The sequence below is a fragment of the Channa argus genome, chromosome 22 (genome assembly GCF_033026475.1).
Source record: "Channa argus isolate prfri chromosome 22, Channa argus male v1.0, whole genome shotgun sequence".
Classification (NCBI taxonomy): domain Eukaryota; kingdom Metazoa; phylum Chordata; class Actinopteri; order Anabantiformes; family Channidae; genus Channa; species Channa argus.
The window spans coordinates 209,586-228,128 of record NC_090218.1 but is presented as its reverse complement, the minus strand read 5'-3'; the positions used below and the strand labels follow the sequence as shown (position 1 = coordinate 228,128).

The 18,543-nt window shown below is 37.3% G+C and overlaps 1 protein-coding gene across 7 annotated transcripts in view; it reads right to left on the bottom strand.

The window, feature by feature from the left end:
• Positions 1–17,523, bottom strand: part of klhl13 (kelch-like family member 13) — a 42,288-nt gene extending 24,765 nt beyond the window's left edge. The window contains exons 1-3 of one of the 7 annotated variants that reach the window (XM_067491524.1): positions 17,268–17,523; positions 17,088–17,139; positions 15,848–15,919 (exon numbers count right to left, since the gene is read on the bottom strand). In XM_067491524.1, the coding sequence (XP_067347625.1) occupies positions 15,848–15,900 (53 nt within the window). In that variant the 5' untranslated portion in view covers positions 15,901–15,919; positions 17,088–17,139; positions 17,268–17,523. The other 6 variants (XM_067491523.1, XM_067491522.1, XM_067491525.1 and 3 more) reach the window with 6 other exon arrangements.
• Between the last annotated feature and the right edge of the window lie 1,020 nt (positions 17,524–18,543).

Here is an 18,543-nt window from a genome sequence, read left to right as displayed (position 1 = left end):
CCTTTGGCCTAGTTTTTTGTGGTGTCACACACTGGGGGCACTAGTTATACCCCTCTTGGTGGATTTCATCTGCTTTATCATGCTGAATCTGTGTCGGGTAGATACAGGGAGACAACTGTCACTGTTCAGCTGAGCTTAATACTGCGGTCTCTTCCAGTGCACTGAGTCACTGGAAGAGACCGCAGTATTAACAGTGCCAATTCAATTTCTTATTTCTTATCAGTCATAGAGCTATCCATTACAAGTTACTAGCATAAACTGTCTGTACTGAGAGCGTGGTGTGAACATGGTAGGCTTAGCGCTGTTTTACAGTTTATTTATCAACCTTCGTAGCTCTTCTGCTTTCTCTTCCTGTCATTTAAGCACAGGACCTACTACATGCCCATCAGGACTGTATTTTGCAGTGTGTTAAAATTCCACTTGTCATCCCAAAAAAAAAAGAGTTATTAGTTAGTTCGTCAGTCATGATGAGCAGCTCATACAGGTACGGAGCCCGAGTTAAGTTACTATTCCCATAACAATTATTCAGACAATTTGGCTATGTGTTTAACACTAGCGAAATAGAGAAAAATAGCTTTATGTTTTGTGATTCTATCATGAAAGAAGAACAAGAGAAAGTTTTGAGCATTTTTGTATGACAGCAGTCTGTATAATATAATTTAATCAAAACATGTAAAATACTAGCCCAATAATATGACAAGCCCACTCACAGTAATAACATTTTGATAGCAGTCATGTGGGAAACCAAACAATGCAACTGAAAGCGGACCAAAATTTACGAAATGCCAGAAATCCAACCTGTTGTCCAGGAGCCACTTTGTTCATAGTCCAGGCGATTAACTGTGTAACTGTACAACTAAACCTGGGCTAAAATTCAAATTCATACAGTGGCTGCTTGGCTTTAGATCGCGTGGACTTAAAAATAACTCCCAGACTTCAAACATGTTAGCACTTCACTGGATGTATAATGTGGTTAAAAAAAAAAAAAAACTAATACAGTTGGGGTTAAAAACAAAGAGAAGTGACATGTTCAGTCTTACTCAAAGGGTTTTCACGAGTTTAATGGATAACTGCCTAAGAAATCATGAAATTAAATGTATTCTTTATCTTTAAAAAAAAAAAAAAAGAAGAAAAAAAAAATTATCAGGGCCCAGATTTACAAACTGACCTCAAAGCCGACAAAGGCTGAGTGATCAAACGCTTTATGCCATCTCGTGTTGGCTCATCCGTTTATACACTTGAATACATCATGAACATTTAAGCAGATTCCAGCCTTTATTTAAGATGATAAAGCTAAAGCCTCTCAAGGTATATGATGGATATAGATTAAGGCAACATCAGACTTTATCTAAGTGTCTTTCTTTTCATATGCCATACATTAGCCAATGTTGAGGTGGATAAAAAAAAATTAAGGATACATCAACAAAACAAAATAAAACAGAAAAATACAAAAGGTAAGGAAAACTACAGTACATACAACTTGATGATCCGACCTACACATGCTGAGTCTATGAAGTCTATTACAAACAATTCTGGGTGAACAATACTTAAATAAATTAAACGTTTCAAATGATGATGAGAGGGTGGCATCAGTAACAGTTTACAAGGAGATGACATGGGTTCATGTCTAATGGTATTGTATTTGTTAACACCACTAAATGCTGAGGAACTGGCACAGCTTTAACAGTGGTAACAATCACACTGACACGCAGCACAGGCAATGTACTGGTAGATTTACCCCGTCAGGTGGTAAGTCGGACAGGCAGCGAGGAGAGAGTGGGTTGTCCAAACCACAAAGGAGTGTTGGTGGCTGCCAGAACAAAACAAAGAAGACAACAGCTACAGCATCCCACATAAAAGATCTGCTCTTCGCAAACACACCAGAGAACAGAGACCAAATCCCTAATTGAAGCCGTGACCAGTGAGTGTTTGAAGTTAATTATGAATAAATAATTTCAGTTCAGTACTGACCAATGCAAATCATCGTTTACAAAAAATCTGAATAATTCGAAAACTATTTGCCTATTAAATGCTACTGATGCTAATTATGTATTTGTTTTTTTATAGTTTGTCCCACATGTAAAGGGTATACTTCTATGGCAGGAAGCTCTGATTTAATACATTTTTTCATTCAAATGTTCAATTACAAAAACACAGACCACAGAATAAGCCTGAACCTACAAATGAAAATTTTGTTAATTATTAATTACAATTTAAAAACAGGAGAAAGCTATGCTATGGATCTTTTTTAATGTCAGTGACACAAGCAGGAAAGTTACCTTCACTTCCATTAGTTTAGGTTTAGAGTGAAGAGTTAGAAGGGCTGGAAAGAAAAATTGAGAAGTGGGGGAAAGAGTTCAAGAATTGAAAAATCAGTAATGAAGTAACGGTAGCAGTCCATCTCCTCCCTGCATGTCGAAAAGCTTAAAAACATCTTTTTATCAGTGACAGTTCAAGGCAGTCAACTTGGCTTTTTCCCCAGGGGTGACTGTAGAAAGGTCTTAAAAGATTAACAAGTATAGCTGTAGTGCCTCGTCATGCTTAGCCAAGCATTGATAGAAATGTCAATCTCATCCATTACCAAATAAATGAAAGACTGAAAAGATAAATAGTGGCTTCTAGAGCACAATACTGAAGATCTTCTGTGGTGGTATTTACTATACAACTTTAAAATCATGTTGAATCACAGGTTAAATTTTTCCAGGTCTACCTCTACATACCTCATCTTTACTTTACTCAAAACAATCATGGAAAGGCAGCAAGCCTATATTGCCTAGTTGAATACTGAAAATGGTTACCTCAGCAGGTTCTTGAAAACCTATGTTGGGCATTTTTTGAGTAATGAGCATTTTGCGTTATGGGTCAACTTCTAGGACTTCTGTACTGGAATTAGGACTAGGCATGATTTTGAAATGATGAAAATGTGTTTTATTTTCTAAAACTATACACCGTAGTCCAGTAACTAGGACTAGGTGCAATGCCTTAAAATGCCTTAAACAGGGGTGACCTACACTCATCTGTCTCTGAACAAAAGAGCACTGTAGCTGTTGCTCACCTGACAGACTGCTCATGCTACATCTTCTACATCGATAGACATATTACATTAAAAAAAAAAAAAAAAAGTAAGGTCTGCATACAAAGGCAAATATGGAAGCATATACATGGAAGGCGCTTCATGGTAGAACGGACAAGGATTTCCTGGATATGGCATATGGTTTGTGATTATTGGATAGCCATTAACAATATGCATATGACACTGAAGTCCAAGACGTGAAAAATCATCATTTTTTTAGCCATCTTGAGCTGCGGTTGTTTTTATTACTCAAGATCCCGATTGCCAGTGTACAAATGCTGGCATCGCTAAGGAAATGGCAAATGCTTTTATTAATGTAACTCTAGAGAACTGCTGACAGCAGAAGAAACACTAGTCTTGATTTTATGAGTTATGACATTTTCCAAATTGTTTAAAAACAATAACTGACTGTATCAAAATAATTTGATATGTCACCAAGGCCTGCTCACAGTAGATTATAAATACAAGAAATATGTCTAATGAGAGTAACGTTACAAAAGCATTTAACTGCAGCTTTTTTATAAGGTGAAGATTTGTACATACTACTATCCCTAGAAGGGGAATCCCTATTGGTTCTAATAAGCATAACAATGACAAACAATAAACTCAAGAGTCAATCACCAATTACAAAAATGCAATATAGCTACAGGCTGTACATCTATTAAAATACATATTTAAACATTTTTAATCCTATGATGCTGAGACGCCCAAGTACAGATTGCGAAGATGCAGAAAAAAAAATTAAGAAAAATAATGTTGTTGTGAAAAGTTTTTTCAAGCCTCTTCACCTTCTCTGGAGCAACAATACATGTTTCCCCTCAACCCAACTGAAAAATACACATGTGAAAGGGAAAAAATTGAAAAATTCAGAAATCGAAATGTAAACTTGTTATCCTTTCTCCCCCACACTCAGCAAAAAGCAGTAGGGCAGAGAAAAGAAGGTAGTTGTACAGTGTTAAAATTCTTCTCTCATACATTTCCACTCCATCAGAAACATTCGTGCATCTAAAATATTACACATTAAGATAGATTGCAAAATGAAAATGTTTATATGTTCATCATTTGAAGAAATTTAGACATTTTTTAATGCAGGAAAATAAAAGTGAGCCATAATCTATTCAGTGGAGACACCATTTTCTTTTTCATTCATTCATTATAGATCCACTAGAGAAAGAAGCAATAACTTATCAGACTTTCAAGCATCTGTGTCCCATTTGTCTGACAAATGTGGTTTGAGCTGCTCAATTGCTTGAGTTACTAAATGTACTCTACACAGACTCAAGAGTAAGTCTTTCATATTAGGTAAATTAGATATTCAGATTTGAAAAAGGTTACTTTTACTAAATATCATTGTATATTTTGTATTTGTATTGTATATCATTGTAATCCCCATAGAGAGTAAAAACAAAAAATAAATTTCCTCTAATTATTAATGATAGATAGATTAGATAGATAGATTAGATAGATAGATAGATCAAAACGTAGCTTTCGGCTTAACAATAGAAAGCCAAATCTAAAACCACTACAGACAATGCAATGGTGCCCGAGTAATATAGGTATTTCTGGACAACAATGAACTCTAAACTGCCCACAGGTGTCAATGTGAGTGTGAATAGTTTGTCACCTTTTGTGGCCTATATTTGTAATAGACTAGAGACCTGTCCAGGGTGTACTCCAACACCAGCTTAATGACAGTGAGGATCAGCTCCAGCCCCTTGCGACCCTTAAAAGTTATATAGATAATGTCAGTGTTGTTTTACGTGTTTATATAACTGATGGATGACAGATATATGATGTCCTGATACCACGTTTTTCCAGACCGAGTACAAGTATTAACATTTGAATACCAATACAAGGGTGCAACTTTTGCAGAATAGAACATTAAAAAAAAGATCACCGAGTTGGTGTGAGATTCTGGATGAAGAATCATAGACAGCATGACTGTGGAGTCTTTTTTTGTCCTTTAGGCTTGTCCCACAAGTTCAGGGTCGCCACAGCGGATCATCATCCGCATGTTGATTTGACAGTTTTTGGGGCTTTTTTTTTTTTCCCCCCTACGCCGGATGCCCTTCCTGATCCATCCCTCCCCAATTTCTACTGGGTTTGGACTGGCACTGCACAGCTGGGGATGGGAAATAAGACTCTAAAGTAGAATATAGGGGTAAAAAAACTATAAGCAAAATTCAGGCAAAGCTGTAGTTAAATTAGATCTCAATCGGCTGCTGCCGGTGTAAGTCATAAATTATAAACATGTTTAAAGTAATCGAAATAAAAATGACTCAACAACTCAGTAGATTGGAGCTTGCAGTCTTGCAATTTTGTCACTGTGGCTTGTTTAAACACCTCTAAAGCACTGATGTTTTTCCACCTCTGCATACCTGCTCAAAGATTGCAAGGTTAATGTGGAATCAGGTGCAGCTTGTGCAGAATGTGTCCAAGTGCACATGCAAGTATACTTCTTATCTTAAGATAACTGAAGATCAGGGATATCACCGCTGCCAATCACCTCTACAATTTAGTAGCGTGTCCATTCTAATAAGTATGTAATTAATTATGATTTAAGACCCGTTTAAGGTCAGGGCCTTTACATCAAATAAGTTGAAAATTTTATGCGAACATTAAAATTAAATTAAAAATCAGTTTCAAGCATGCACCACAAGTGGTTAAGCCAAGCAAGCTTCAGGAGGAAGTTTGTGTGTGGGTGGAGCAGACAAATCTGTCAACATTTACCAAATGCAAAATTAACCTGAAAGATGCCATGAGAAGGAACATGACCCAGCTGAGTACAAGTTTACCAAGTGAGAATATAGCAAATTTTCATTGTATACATTAGTACTGTAAAAAACAGAAAGAAAAATTCTCTGTATGGTTACGGTAGATCTATGGAATTATTCATCATATGTAGACTAATCAGCACTTTATTTATCAAGGACTGAATCCAGAAGCTAAACTCAAAGGCAAGATGTGTCACAGCAACAGGGAATAAGTCTCAGCATTATTTTACCTGGACTCAAATGAGTAGAGATCCTTCAACAATCATAAATAGGCAATACTGGTCTATTTTTAATACCCCTCACTGTCACTGTGGTACACCCATCATTACACAAACAACCTCTGAACTACTACATGCAAGCAGGGTATGTAATATTTTAGGGAAGGAGTTTCAGTGCAAATGAGTGGAAGAAACCTTCCATGCTTTAAAAAAAATAAAAAAATAAGCAAAGCAACACAGTGTAAAAAAACAGCTGGTAAACAGTAAGGATGACATGCTGTAACCTGACATGCTGATAGGATGGATTCACATTGTACTACTTAGAACATTTTCTGTTATGCAGTATTCGTATTCCAATCCAGTCTTAAGATTCTATAATGTTTTATGGCCAGTGTTCTCTCAAGGCTTGACAGTAATCCCTGTAGATTTTTTTTTTTATTTTGGAAGTCACACTCCATAGTGGTCCCATGGTGAAACAGATAGATCTGATGAGGGAGTTCAGTTGTGTTTCTGCAATGCATTCTTTTTAAGTTTCTTGTTTGTTTGATTCACTAATAAACAGTGTGGTTCAGTTTAGAGTAGACAGAGGTGTGTGTGTATGTGTGTGTGTGTGTGTGTGTGTGTGTGTGTGTGTGTGTGTGTGTGTATCACAGACATGACCATTCAAACTGAATTCACTTGATGTTCTGTCAGCCAGACCTGCCTGTTCCTCCCCTTTGGTTTTTCAATTTAAAGACAACAATCCCGAGAGCATTTTCTACAAAACGGCCACAATTCAATAATGTCCACTCCAAAGGTCAGGTAAAAACTTAAAATAAACATTGAATTAATCATTTATTTTTTTATTTATTTTTTGTCCTTTCGGCTTATTCCGTGAGATCATTGTCCGCATGTTGATTTTGCACAGTTTATAGGCTTTATAGGTTATAGGGAATAGGCTGTTAGGGGCTCAGTGTCATGCCCAGAGACACTTTGGCATATAGCCAGGACCAGGGCTCAAACCACTGACCCTGTGGTCTGTGGAAGACTGCCTTACCAGCTACACGCCCCGACAAACAAACATTCAATTAATAATAATTTTCTAAATTTTAATGTTTTTCCAGCAGCAGACTGCATGTGTCTTGGGTTTAACTGCGACTACTCATTTGTTTGTGCATGTGCACCAGAAAAATGCATGTCTAATTATCAAAACAAAGACACAATACTGGTCTCATTAAAAAAATGCCGGCAGTTTTTGCACCCAGTAAGGGGACATTCAATATTTTTCAATTAGCAAACAGTTAAGCAAAGATTTTGTCAAATAAAAACAATTTATTTTGTGACTATGTAGCCATGCATATTAATACTTAATAGAAATGGTCTTCATCTAAGAGCAGATTTTCAACTGAGCTGCTTTTAATCTGATATAGAACTCTTTGTGAGGAACCTTGAGAATAATTTCACTTTTTAAATGTATCACTAACATTTAGTGGGGGGGTACTTTTGTTAGTACAAGTTGATGTTCAAATTCAAAGTAAATTCAGTTCTTCCAGTGCAAGCCTCATTCTCTTCCAGGTTTATTTTACATGTAAAATCAACGATGTTCTGACCAACTAAATTAATTAAACAAACAATTTATCTTGTCTGGTAAGTAGGCTTCAAAGTGTATGTACACTAATGGGCCATTTGCCTCTGAGAATGTAAAAAAATCTTCAGCAGTAGCAGCATTTGACAGCCACATGAGACATGTGAAGCATCTATGTGGGCAAAAGCCTGTTAAAACACATTTTCAAAACTTTCTCTTTACCTATGTTTGTACAATCTGTACGGAATCTGGCCACATTTATTTAAACTACATTCTCAAATTCTGCTGCTTCACAAATATTTTTAACACCTTGGTGTTTTTAAGTAAAGTCTAAAGCAATTTTATGAGCAGCCAGATGATTAGATGGATAAATAGACAGACAGATGGATATCTAGACTTTATTTCAGACTCAAAGGAAAAGGTCACACACACTGCATTTTTTAGTATCGGTATAAGCATGGGACAGCAGCAAATGTCCTTTTTAGACTCTACTGTGCCTAAGCAAAACATGAAGGTCACAATGTGCAAGATTATATATTTTTTGGTTGTTGCTTTAGGTTTTATTGATTATAATGACACCACCACCAGTTACACAACCACTTTTTTTTTAATGTTGCAGCATGATACTACAATTGTTCAAAATTTCAAAAACACCTAAAATCTGACTCAGGTGCCTCCTATTACTCTAGACCTCTGCTGAGATATTTCTGCACCTTGATTGTAGTCTACCTGTGGTAAACTAAGTTGATTGGACATGATTTTTAAAAAGGCACACATCTCTCTATGAAATGCTTCACAGCTGACAATGCATACTGTTTCAGAGCAAAATCCATGAGGTCAAAGGAACAGCCTGCAGAGCTCAGAGACAGGATTATTACAAGGCACAGATCTGAGAAAGGCTACAAAAAAAATTTCTGCTGCAGTGCAGGTTCCCAAGAGCACAGTGGACTTTATAATTCTTAAACTGAAGACATTTCACACAACCAGGACTCTTTCAAGAGCTGGTCGCCCGGCCAAACTGAGAAATTGGGGGAAAGGGGCCTTAGTAAGACAGGCAATCAACACCCTGATGGTCACTCTGACTGAGCCAAAGAGATCCTGTTTAGAGATAAGACAAAGATCCAGAAGGACTACCATTATTGTAGGCATCTGGTCTTAATGGCAGAGTGGCTAGACCAAGGCCTCTCTAGTGTGAAACATATGAAAGCCCACTTGGAGTTTGCAAAAAAGCACCTGAAAGAATCGCAGACTGTTAGGAACAAGAGTCTCTGGTCTGATGAAACCAGGATTAAATAGTTTGGCCTCAATTTTAAACGTTATGTCTGGAGGAAACCAGGCATCGCTCATCACCTGCCCTGCCCATCACATTAGTGAAACGTGGTGGTGGCAGCATCATGCTGTGGGGGTGTTTTCAGCAGCAGGGACTTGGAGACTGGTCAGGGTTAAAAAAAAAAAGCTGAACGGAGTATTGTACAGAGATTGTTTTTTTTTTTTCTTGTCCTTTCGGTTTATCCCGTGAGTTCAGGGTCGCCGCAGCGGATCACATGTCCGCACAGTTTTTACGCCAGATGCCCTTCCTGATGCAACCCTCCCCAATTTCTACTGGACTGGCACTGCACAGCTGGGAAGAGGCTGTTAGGAGTTCAGTGTCTTGCACAGAGACATTTTGACATATAGCTGGGACTGGGGATTGAACCAGTGAGCTGTGGTCCTTGGACGACTGCCTTACCAACTGAGCTACAGCCACCCCTGAGTATAGTACAGAGTACAGGGATATCCTTACTAAATAAGGACCTCAGACTGGGTGGAAGGTTCACCTTTTAAAGTGACAGTGATCCTAAGCACACAACCAAGACAACACAGGAATTGGGTTAGGGACAACTCTGAACAACACAATTTCCCTATGGAATCAAAGTTGTTTGAATCTTGAATTTACCAGAGCCCTGATATCAAACATCTCTGTATAGACCTGAAAATGTCTGTCCACTGTCGGTCCCCATCCAACCTGACCAGGCTACAACGTAATGAAATTGAAAAATGTGAATGGGGGCCTGAATAGGGGAGCACATTTAATCTAATATTCATAAATCGTGTGTGTCATATATTCAAACCTTTCTTTATGAAGGAAATGTTTTCTGCATCAGTCTGCTGCTTTGGCAACATAAACAAACACAAATCCCTACAAGCCAACCAAGTTAAAAATATTTACACTTCAAATGGACAGTGAAACCCCTCCAAGGGCCTATAAACAGTGACTTCTCCCTGACCACAGAGTAACATATAATTGGGGGTTCAATATGAGCCTACCTAAAAGCACAGCTTACAATACTATATAATTCAAAATAGTCAGTGATCTGGTGAGTCATAGCTACATTGGGTAGCATAAGGAGGAGCCTCTTGGTTTAAATATGCTTCACTGGGCTACTGTTTTTACACTATCTGATATGAAAACATGCAAGCACCATCCACAGCCACTTATTGTAAGTACACTTGATGCACTCTTATCCCTATGCTTACATTGGGAGAATTGTCACAGCACTCCAAAAAACATACCAATATGGTGGAGGGAAGATCGTCTTTCAGCTTCTGTACAATGTCAAATATTAAAAATAAAGAAAGTGCAGTGGCCATACAATGCAATCAGTATCAGGAAGAGATGCCCACGCTCACTAATAATATAAATCCCTTTCAAGGCATTGACGTAGAATAATATTTATAAATAAAAGCTTGAGATAATCTCTTGCCATAACACAGAAATGATACCAGTGAAAAAGGATGAGCAATCAACAGTAAATATTGTGAGATGCAATAGAACTTAGAATACCATACAAAATTAAAAATGTATATTTTAATCATAAAGGGTATTTCAATAAAAGATCAAAAGAATCTACTAAAAATATTTCGACAGACAGTCCATGACTATCAAAAATATTTACAGATAATATTGTATTCATGGTCATACTGTGGTGTTGCTGTGAGCTGCTTTGAGTGAGTTCAAAACCAACCACCAACAATGGGGTATAGAGCAAATCTATCCACATATTGTCTACAAAAATGATTGTCATTACAAATCCTATGCCACTGAGTTTGCCTTCCAGTTTTAATCGTTTTTTTGCAATCAGTTTGACCTGGAGACTGTCAGGAAAGAGGAAGTCAATTGATAAAGCCACTGAGGTGCCCTTCAGCAATGCCCTTTAAAGCCCCAACTGCTCCAGTGACCAGGAGCCAAGATTGCAAGCTTATGGGTAAAAATTTAAATAACTTGTAACTTAAAATCCATAATTACCATGTGCATAATGCCAATACTGAAGCACTCATTGATGTTATTTGCCGTCTTCACAGCGATGCTGTTTAGTCAAGATTTGAGTGGCATTTAGAATTTAGGAGGTATGGGAAATTTAAAATGCATAGTCTTAATGAATTTTTTAAATTTACAATTAGTCATGTTCCATGTTGAAAACACCCATCACTGGAAACATTTAAAGTAAAATCTGCAAAAACAGGTGTTTAGAGCATAGAGTTCTTTTGCTGTGATGCAGTTACGTTAAAAATAACATTTATGTAAAGCTAGCAAAAAAAAGCAAAATGAGCTAAAGCTGCACAGTAACTGGAGACATAATATCAACTTTGTCAAAATCTATCGATGTAAGCCCTGTAAATCAAAAAAATTATGTTAAGGTTATCAAGGGTGGGTACAACTGGTGGGTATTCACTCTCTGTGGGTCAAAGCTTTGCTGGTTACTGACTCATCAGAAGTCAAGCAAGACACTTGTCCATTTCAGTCAAGCTCAGAAAAATGGGCCAAGAGGGAGGATTGTGAGAGGCTGTATGAAGTCCTTTCATTCTACCCTTCCCCCTCCTGAACAGTAGCAGATGACAATAGCTTCTAAACCAGGGCACGCCAGACACCCTGACAAAGGCAGGCTCCTCCCAAGCTGCTGATTCCCTGCTCCCAAATAAACATAGCCACAGTGAGAGGGCAAGAATCGGGGATGTAGTGCTTACCATGTCCGAACTAGCGGCAAAATAAGTCCTTCTGCCCAAGAGCATTCTGCCAACGAACCATAAAATCCATGCTGAACAAGGCAAATCTCTGTACACATTACAAGGCTCAAACGCATTCTGACTAATTAGAGCTGCGATAAAAAAATGAATGGTGTCACAATAAATTATAAAAAATATGTCAAAAACTGAAGAGCAAAAAAAATAAAAAATAAAAAATTATTATCTCTGTATACAATACTATAATGACACAATGTGAATGCTATTCTGCTACTCACATGTAGGCAGGCGAAAGGGGTGAGGACCTGGATGTCTTAAGAACTGGCACTGGGAATTTCCAGCTGACAGGAGAACCGCTTTTCCATTTCAACGGCATGTTGTCACCAGAATGGTGCTACAGCAATACCAGCAGCAAAGACCATTTCTATGAAAAGGTTTCCAATGCAATCTTCCATCCCACTCTGCCCACACCATTTAAAGGAGGAGGTAGAGCAGCAGCAGTTAAAATACACTGGTAGAAGCAGTGCAGGCTACAGTCAGGGTTATGACTTTAGCAGCAACACTGAGAAGCCAATAGATTGCATCCACCACGACTGCTTGTCCTGCTGCATTCACGGTTGTCTCGTGGTAGGAGGGGGAACAAGCCCTGCCTTCCCATCAACCTTTCAGAGTTTGTAACCCAGCCCAGCAACTACACAACAGTGCCACCTTGTTAAAAGAGCTGTGACTACAGTTCAGGGAGATAAAAAAAGAGTAGGAAAAAATGAGTAAAGATTTATTATGAAATATAGAATACACAATTCAATTTCATACAACCAAATACATATCCTATACTTTAGGGTTTAATGTAATTTTCTCTTCCACAAAATCACGCCATGCCATAATTGAGCCATGCGAAAATTAAATCTAGTAGTCCTTAAAAGTCTTCTTTATAGTGATGTCTAGGTTTAAACTTCCACTCCAGTGCCTAAGATAAAATATAAATACATCTTGCAAGTAGGGTAGTATTGAAATTTAGTAATGAAATGTTACAGATTTAAAATCTGTTATAGATTTTTTCCACTATATGCCTTGTCAAATGGTATTCCAAGTTTTAAGACTTGCATAGACATGAAAGTGAACTTATAATCCTGTAACCATGCTCACTAAATCCTACATTTAACATATACTTGCCACAAGGTGTATATTGCTATGTTGCATGCTTCGGCTAAACAAAACAGACACATCCAATATATTGAGCATTCGGGTGTGAAGCCAGTCACAGTCAGCACTACTTCAATCACTGTAAAGGAACAAAAGTTGGACTACCACAGTTTAGTGCCTTATATAATACCTTATATGGATACTGACTACTGCAAATTGGAAATGTGCCCATAAAAAAAGAGAAACAGTTCTACATAATAATCAAAATTCAAATCAATAGATTTTAAAACACATTCTTCTTTGCAAGATCAAGTTCTTTCCACCTCAGTGACATAACCATTGAAATGATGATGTCTGTAACCTTAATGCATTTAAATTCGCTACACAGCTGCAAAAAATAATGATGGACAATTTAGGCAGACAATTTAGGCAGTTTTCTTCAGCCAAGTAATTAATTACTTTACTGAGCTTAATGCATTTAAGTGCAAAGCAATAATTATATATACACTGTACATAACATTTAGGTCAAAATCCTTCCTTTCTGGTTCATAGTTATAACATTGACGTTTTGATGTTATTCAGTCAAATACAATAAACAAATGAGCTCCTGATTCCTGTGTGGAACGTGTCAGTGACTCTAGTGACTCTAGAATTAGTATGGACAAAAATGAATTGGTCTGCAAGCACTCATTCAAAGAAAGTCAGTTCAGACTCTTGACAACATTCTCATCATGGACATGGTTACAATGAATTGGCCTTAAATTAAAATTACAAAAAGTCTTTATAAATTAGAACAATACCAGTAAGTGAGCATTCCACTACAAAACAAATCTCTTTAGTCGTATTTAAAGCAGCCAGGGGTTGATGTGGTTCTAATGGGCACTTCAAATCTGGGGTCAGGATGCAGAAGAAGGGATGGGGGATAAACTAAAAAAAAACTAACCTTCCCACAGAGGGTAAACTACCACATGAAGTAAAGAGTGAATGTTAAGTTGTTTTGGAAAGCAAGAACAGAGATCCTCAGGTCATGGAGGTGACAGCCGTGCAGGCGTGCGCACACACCCACACCCGCTCCAATTCCCACAAAGTGCATGCAGATATAATTGCATGCGCCAAGATTTTGAAACGGATGGGAGTGTTCCACTAAAAATTTAATTTTTTTCTGAATGATTTTCAATCAGTAATACCTCCGATGTCACATAGATAATCTATGGGCTCACAGACAGCGGTGTTGTCTATAGTACTAACGTGTCTTTTCCTTCTGACACATGCACAAGACCAAGTCTCATTGTGTCCTTAAATCAGCTTAATTCAATGATTTAACGTTAGTTCGCAACAGCTGATTAACCTGCTGAAATAACCCATAACCGCAACAATCAGCGCCGGCTAAAAACTGGAAGCAAGAAAAACAGAACCATGTAATCATTCAGGTCCATAAACACAAATGACAAAGACAATCCAAGCACCAGCACAGCAGGAAAATTGACGGAGGGCGGCCCCCTCGTAATTCTCTATGCAGGAAAAACCCTGCACACAAAAAAAGCATCTTAGATCATTTATAGTTTTTCTAAGTTTATTTATTAAACAATGCACCAGGTTAAGGATTGTTTTAAGCACAGGTGGGCAATGAAATATGATCCAGGAAGTCTATTTGGTGGGACAGAGTATATGTTTAAGAAGCTACTAAGACTCCAAAACAAAGTCGATCATAATACTTGTGTCTCTGTGGAAACTTCTCTTTTTATCTGTGCTAGTATGGTTTTTAAAGTAAAAAGCAAATATACAGCGTACAAAGTAATCGCCCAGAATTGTGCCCTTTTACTCATAACTGGCCAATATACAGTAGCATCATGCTGAATTCCATTACATCTAAAAAAAAAAAGATAAACTAGGGCTGTTTCCGAAATCACCCCCTACTCCCTTGTTCCCAAATCCCTATATAATGTAAATTAAGTAGTTCACTCAATAATGAGCAGTTAATTGGCATTTTGGACAATTACTAATCATTGTTACGTTGCATCACCGCTAACAGCTGTTTGAGTTGCACAAGTTATTTTATCATTTCTAAATCAAGGAGCATTGCATTGTGGGACTGTTACCACAACGGATGGTACATGCTTTGTATTCTACTTTTAGTGTTGCATTGTGGTATACTTTAAATGTACTTCCTAGTGAATAGATTTATACACAACATCCGGAAACTACTATAAAATGCATACGGACTACATATGTAGTGTGTCTATTTTCTCTGAAAGACATTGCATTGTTATGATGGAGTCCTTTGCAAAATAAGTCCCTGCTGCATTAAAAACAGTCCCCCATTCAAATTAATAAGAAAGGTTACATTTCTTCACACAAACTGAATGCTGCTGGTTTTACTGGTAGACAAAAGAGGTCAACTCATAAAAAGATTTCTTTGTTTAATAGCACAATCATTGGGCCCAGCCAAAAAGCCCTAACTCAGTCCAGCCAAAAAGCCCCAATTTAGTCCAGTCTTTAGATACCGAAACAAAAACCAACTGCAAGAAAGTAAAGGCAACTGTGACAATGTGACAGAACAAATTCTCAAAAACTGATAAATTATCCAAAATTGAGCACCACCTATTCAGACATGCAAGGCTGCCACAAGAGAATTAATGTAGCAATCTAATATTTTTCCAAGTCATTAGGTGACATTTTGGTAAGACTTTCCAGTGTTTCTCAACCCTGCTCATTAACTACCTCAGCCCTTCTGCCTATCTTTCTTATAAAAACTAATCAGGGATTTCCTGATTAACATTGGACTCCAGGTGGAAGCTATTACCTATTAGAACAGATCATCTCCTGTACCATATGCAGTTTAAGAATAAACAAATAATTTAATAGTCAAATAGTTTTGGTTAGTTGCAACTGTTTTTACAACGAGCGGTGATGAAAACCTTGAACCATCTCCAGATAAACAACATCATCTTTTAACAGCTCATTTACATTTGGCAATTTTTGTGAGCTAAAAGATGAAATATGTTCATTTAAGTTTTAGTAATATTGACAGTCGCTGTAATATGAAAAAAATGGAATAAGAGACACACAATACCTGTAATGCAGTCCAATGGGCATTGTCTCCCCTCTGTGTATAGGGTGCTCCATACCCTCGCCAAAACCACACCTCCAAAACAAAAACATGGAACTAACAATTACAACCAAGTCAATTTTAAACAGACCTTATTTTAGCTTTTTAGTATGCAGACGATCTCTGTGTTCTAACTGAACATTTTAGCACACCTCATACTGCCTACCAATTTCCTAAAGGTTTAACAAATCAAATCCACATTTAAACGCATCTAATGCAACAAAGATGGACAATAAAATACAAAATGCCCACTAAAATGAAATCCAGCAATCAAAACTTTGCTTCCAAGTTTATCCTGCAAGCAAACATTAGTGTGTCTAAAGAATTCTGTATGTTCCTTAAGTGTACAGCTTGTGGTCATGTAACCTATGACAGTGTCAACATTCAGAGTAGTATGAAAATAATGAATTCAAGAGCTGATGGCAGGGTTTAGGGCATTCTTGACCCTTATCACCTGCTAAAATGTGACGGATGCTCGCTGTTACCAACTTGTTGCTTCACACAGAACTAGGCTAATTAAAGCTAAAAATATCAGCAGTGTGTGTTACAGAACAATCTTCCTCGAATGAAATACATCTAAGACCGCTTGAAAAAAAGGGCGTACTACCCGATTACTATTTTTAAAAGTATGGCAACTGGTACACCCGTCTATTCAGTAAATTGTTGCTACTTGGTCTCTCTCTTGTAACAACAGGTCAAATATGATACAACGTATTCTTAGTGACACACAACCCATGAATTTGAAAGTTGGAGCCTGCAAAGCACTGTACACTGAGCTTTCTAACACGTAATCAGATTTTAAAGGACAAAGCTTTCTAAGTGTTACATGCATGGAGAAACTACAAGTCCACGACGAGGTAGCTTCTATGCTAGCAAAGGATTTAGCTTGACATAGTTTTAATCGCTAGTGTTAAACATAAACGATCTAATTGTCAACTATGTATAAATGGCAAACCTGTCAACTTAGAACTTGAAGTCAGAATTACCATTACATGTTGTCTCTACCCTGTCGTTACATATCCAGTGGGAACATGCTAAGGCTAACCAGCTAAGCTAACCCTTTAATGTTGACATTGTCCGGCTTCAAATAACGTTAGACCAAGACAGTAAACTACATGGCTGTCAGGCTGGTTACAGTTAGCTAAACATCGTCCCCTAGCTATGTTAGCCTAACTATCTATAGCGTAAAGCACAGGAGTCTTACCATGAGTTAGTTGGGTTAGTTATTAGTTAAGTCTGCTTCGTTGGTTGATTTGCTACCGAAACCAACACATAGCTGTAACGTTAACTGCCTCACTATTTGTTTAGTTAATTTCGCTAATTTACAATCTGTGACATTTCACAGCACATATCTAAAATACACTTTCAAGTAACCGATACCAACCTTCAACAAAGAGATAACGTTAACTAACTAGCGTCCTTGTTTTCCTTGGAAGCCCTCAAATCCACTTATACCAATGGAGCCTCCTTCCTTGTTTTATCCAATGCAGTTGTCGCTTACTGGGAGAGCTGGAGCATCCAAACTTCCCGTTGGTGGAAGAGTATGGCAATCTTTTCCCATTGGCTCAAAACGTCAGTTTCTAAATAAAGTGGCTCCAAAGAAGATAAGTGTTTGTGTGAAGCATTTAAAACTTCAAACTTTTCAAGGTAATTTGGAGCGTGTCCTCCAAACGTCTAGCCAGCTTTCCCTTACAGATGTAAACTTACAGGTAATGGGCTCTCATTTTTAAAGTGACAGGGACACACAGAAACAGCAGTTTTCACAAAAGCAGAAGTTTGCACTGTAGTCTTAAATAGAGTGATTAAAGTGGAAAGTTCTGAGCTAATGAGGCTATTCTTGTTCAAACATGAAGTCTGTCTGTTTTTACAGGAACAGATGATGTGCAGTAATTTACATGTGATTGCTTCTTACATTCTAGTCAACTTACATTGCTAATAATTTACGCTGCAATAAACCAATAAATAAATACATTGCTTTTGCAATTAACACATACCATCTGTCAAATTCAAATTTAACCATAACCATAAAACTATATATCTGTATAACAGTGTTTCCAAAACAGGTTATTTAAATTTATGATCTCTCCCTCCTTCTTTTTAAAAGAGACCCATCTCACAAATCTTAGTTAATTACTTTATTGTTAATATAAAACAAAGAGTGCAGCTTTTATGCCTCATGTCAAAGCTGCGACTTTATTGGCTACCTCACCGAGCAGACGTTCCTACCAGGTGGGATTTCCTCTCTTGATTTAATGTGAAGTCCGTCTGTTAAACATTTTAGTTATTCATAGTGATCAGACCTGTTCTATAGTGCATGTATATTATAATGGCTGATAAACGTTAAAAAAACAACATATGTTTAATATTTTAAATGTTAAAGTTTAAATATGCCTAGGTAGTTGACATGACATTTAAATAAGATTAAATATTGTTATTTCTGCGGATTTTGAATAAAAGATAAAGACAGACAAATTAGGCAACAGCTACACTCATTTTTGTTTGCTTTCAATGTTCATTTTTGCATCAATATTCAGCCCATGTCTAATATTAACACAATGACAGTTTCCAATTACAACATGACCAAAACAAAATGATGTCTGTAGTCAAAACAATATATTGAGGCTCTTCATTACTTTCTCCCCTACCACCTCTATTTCTTG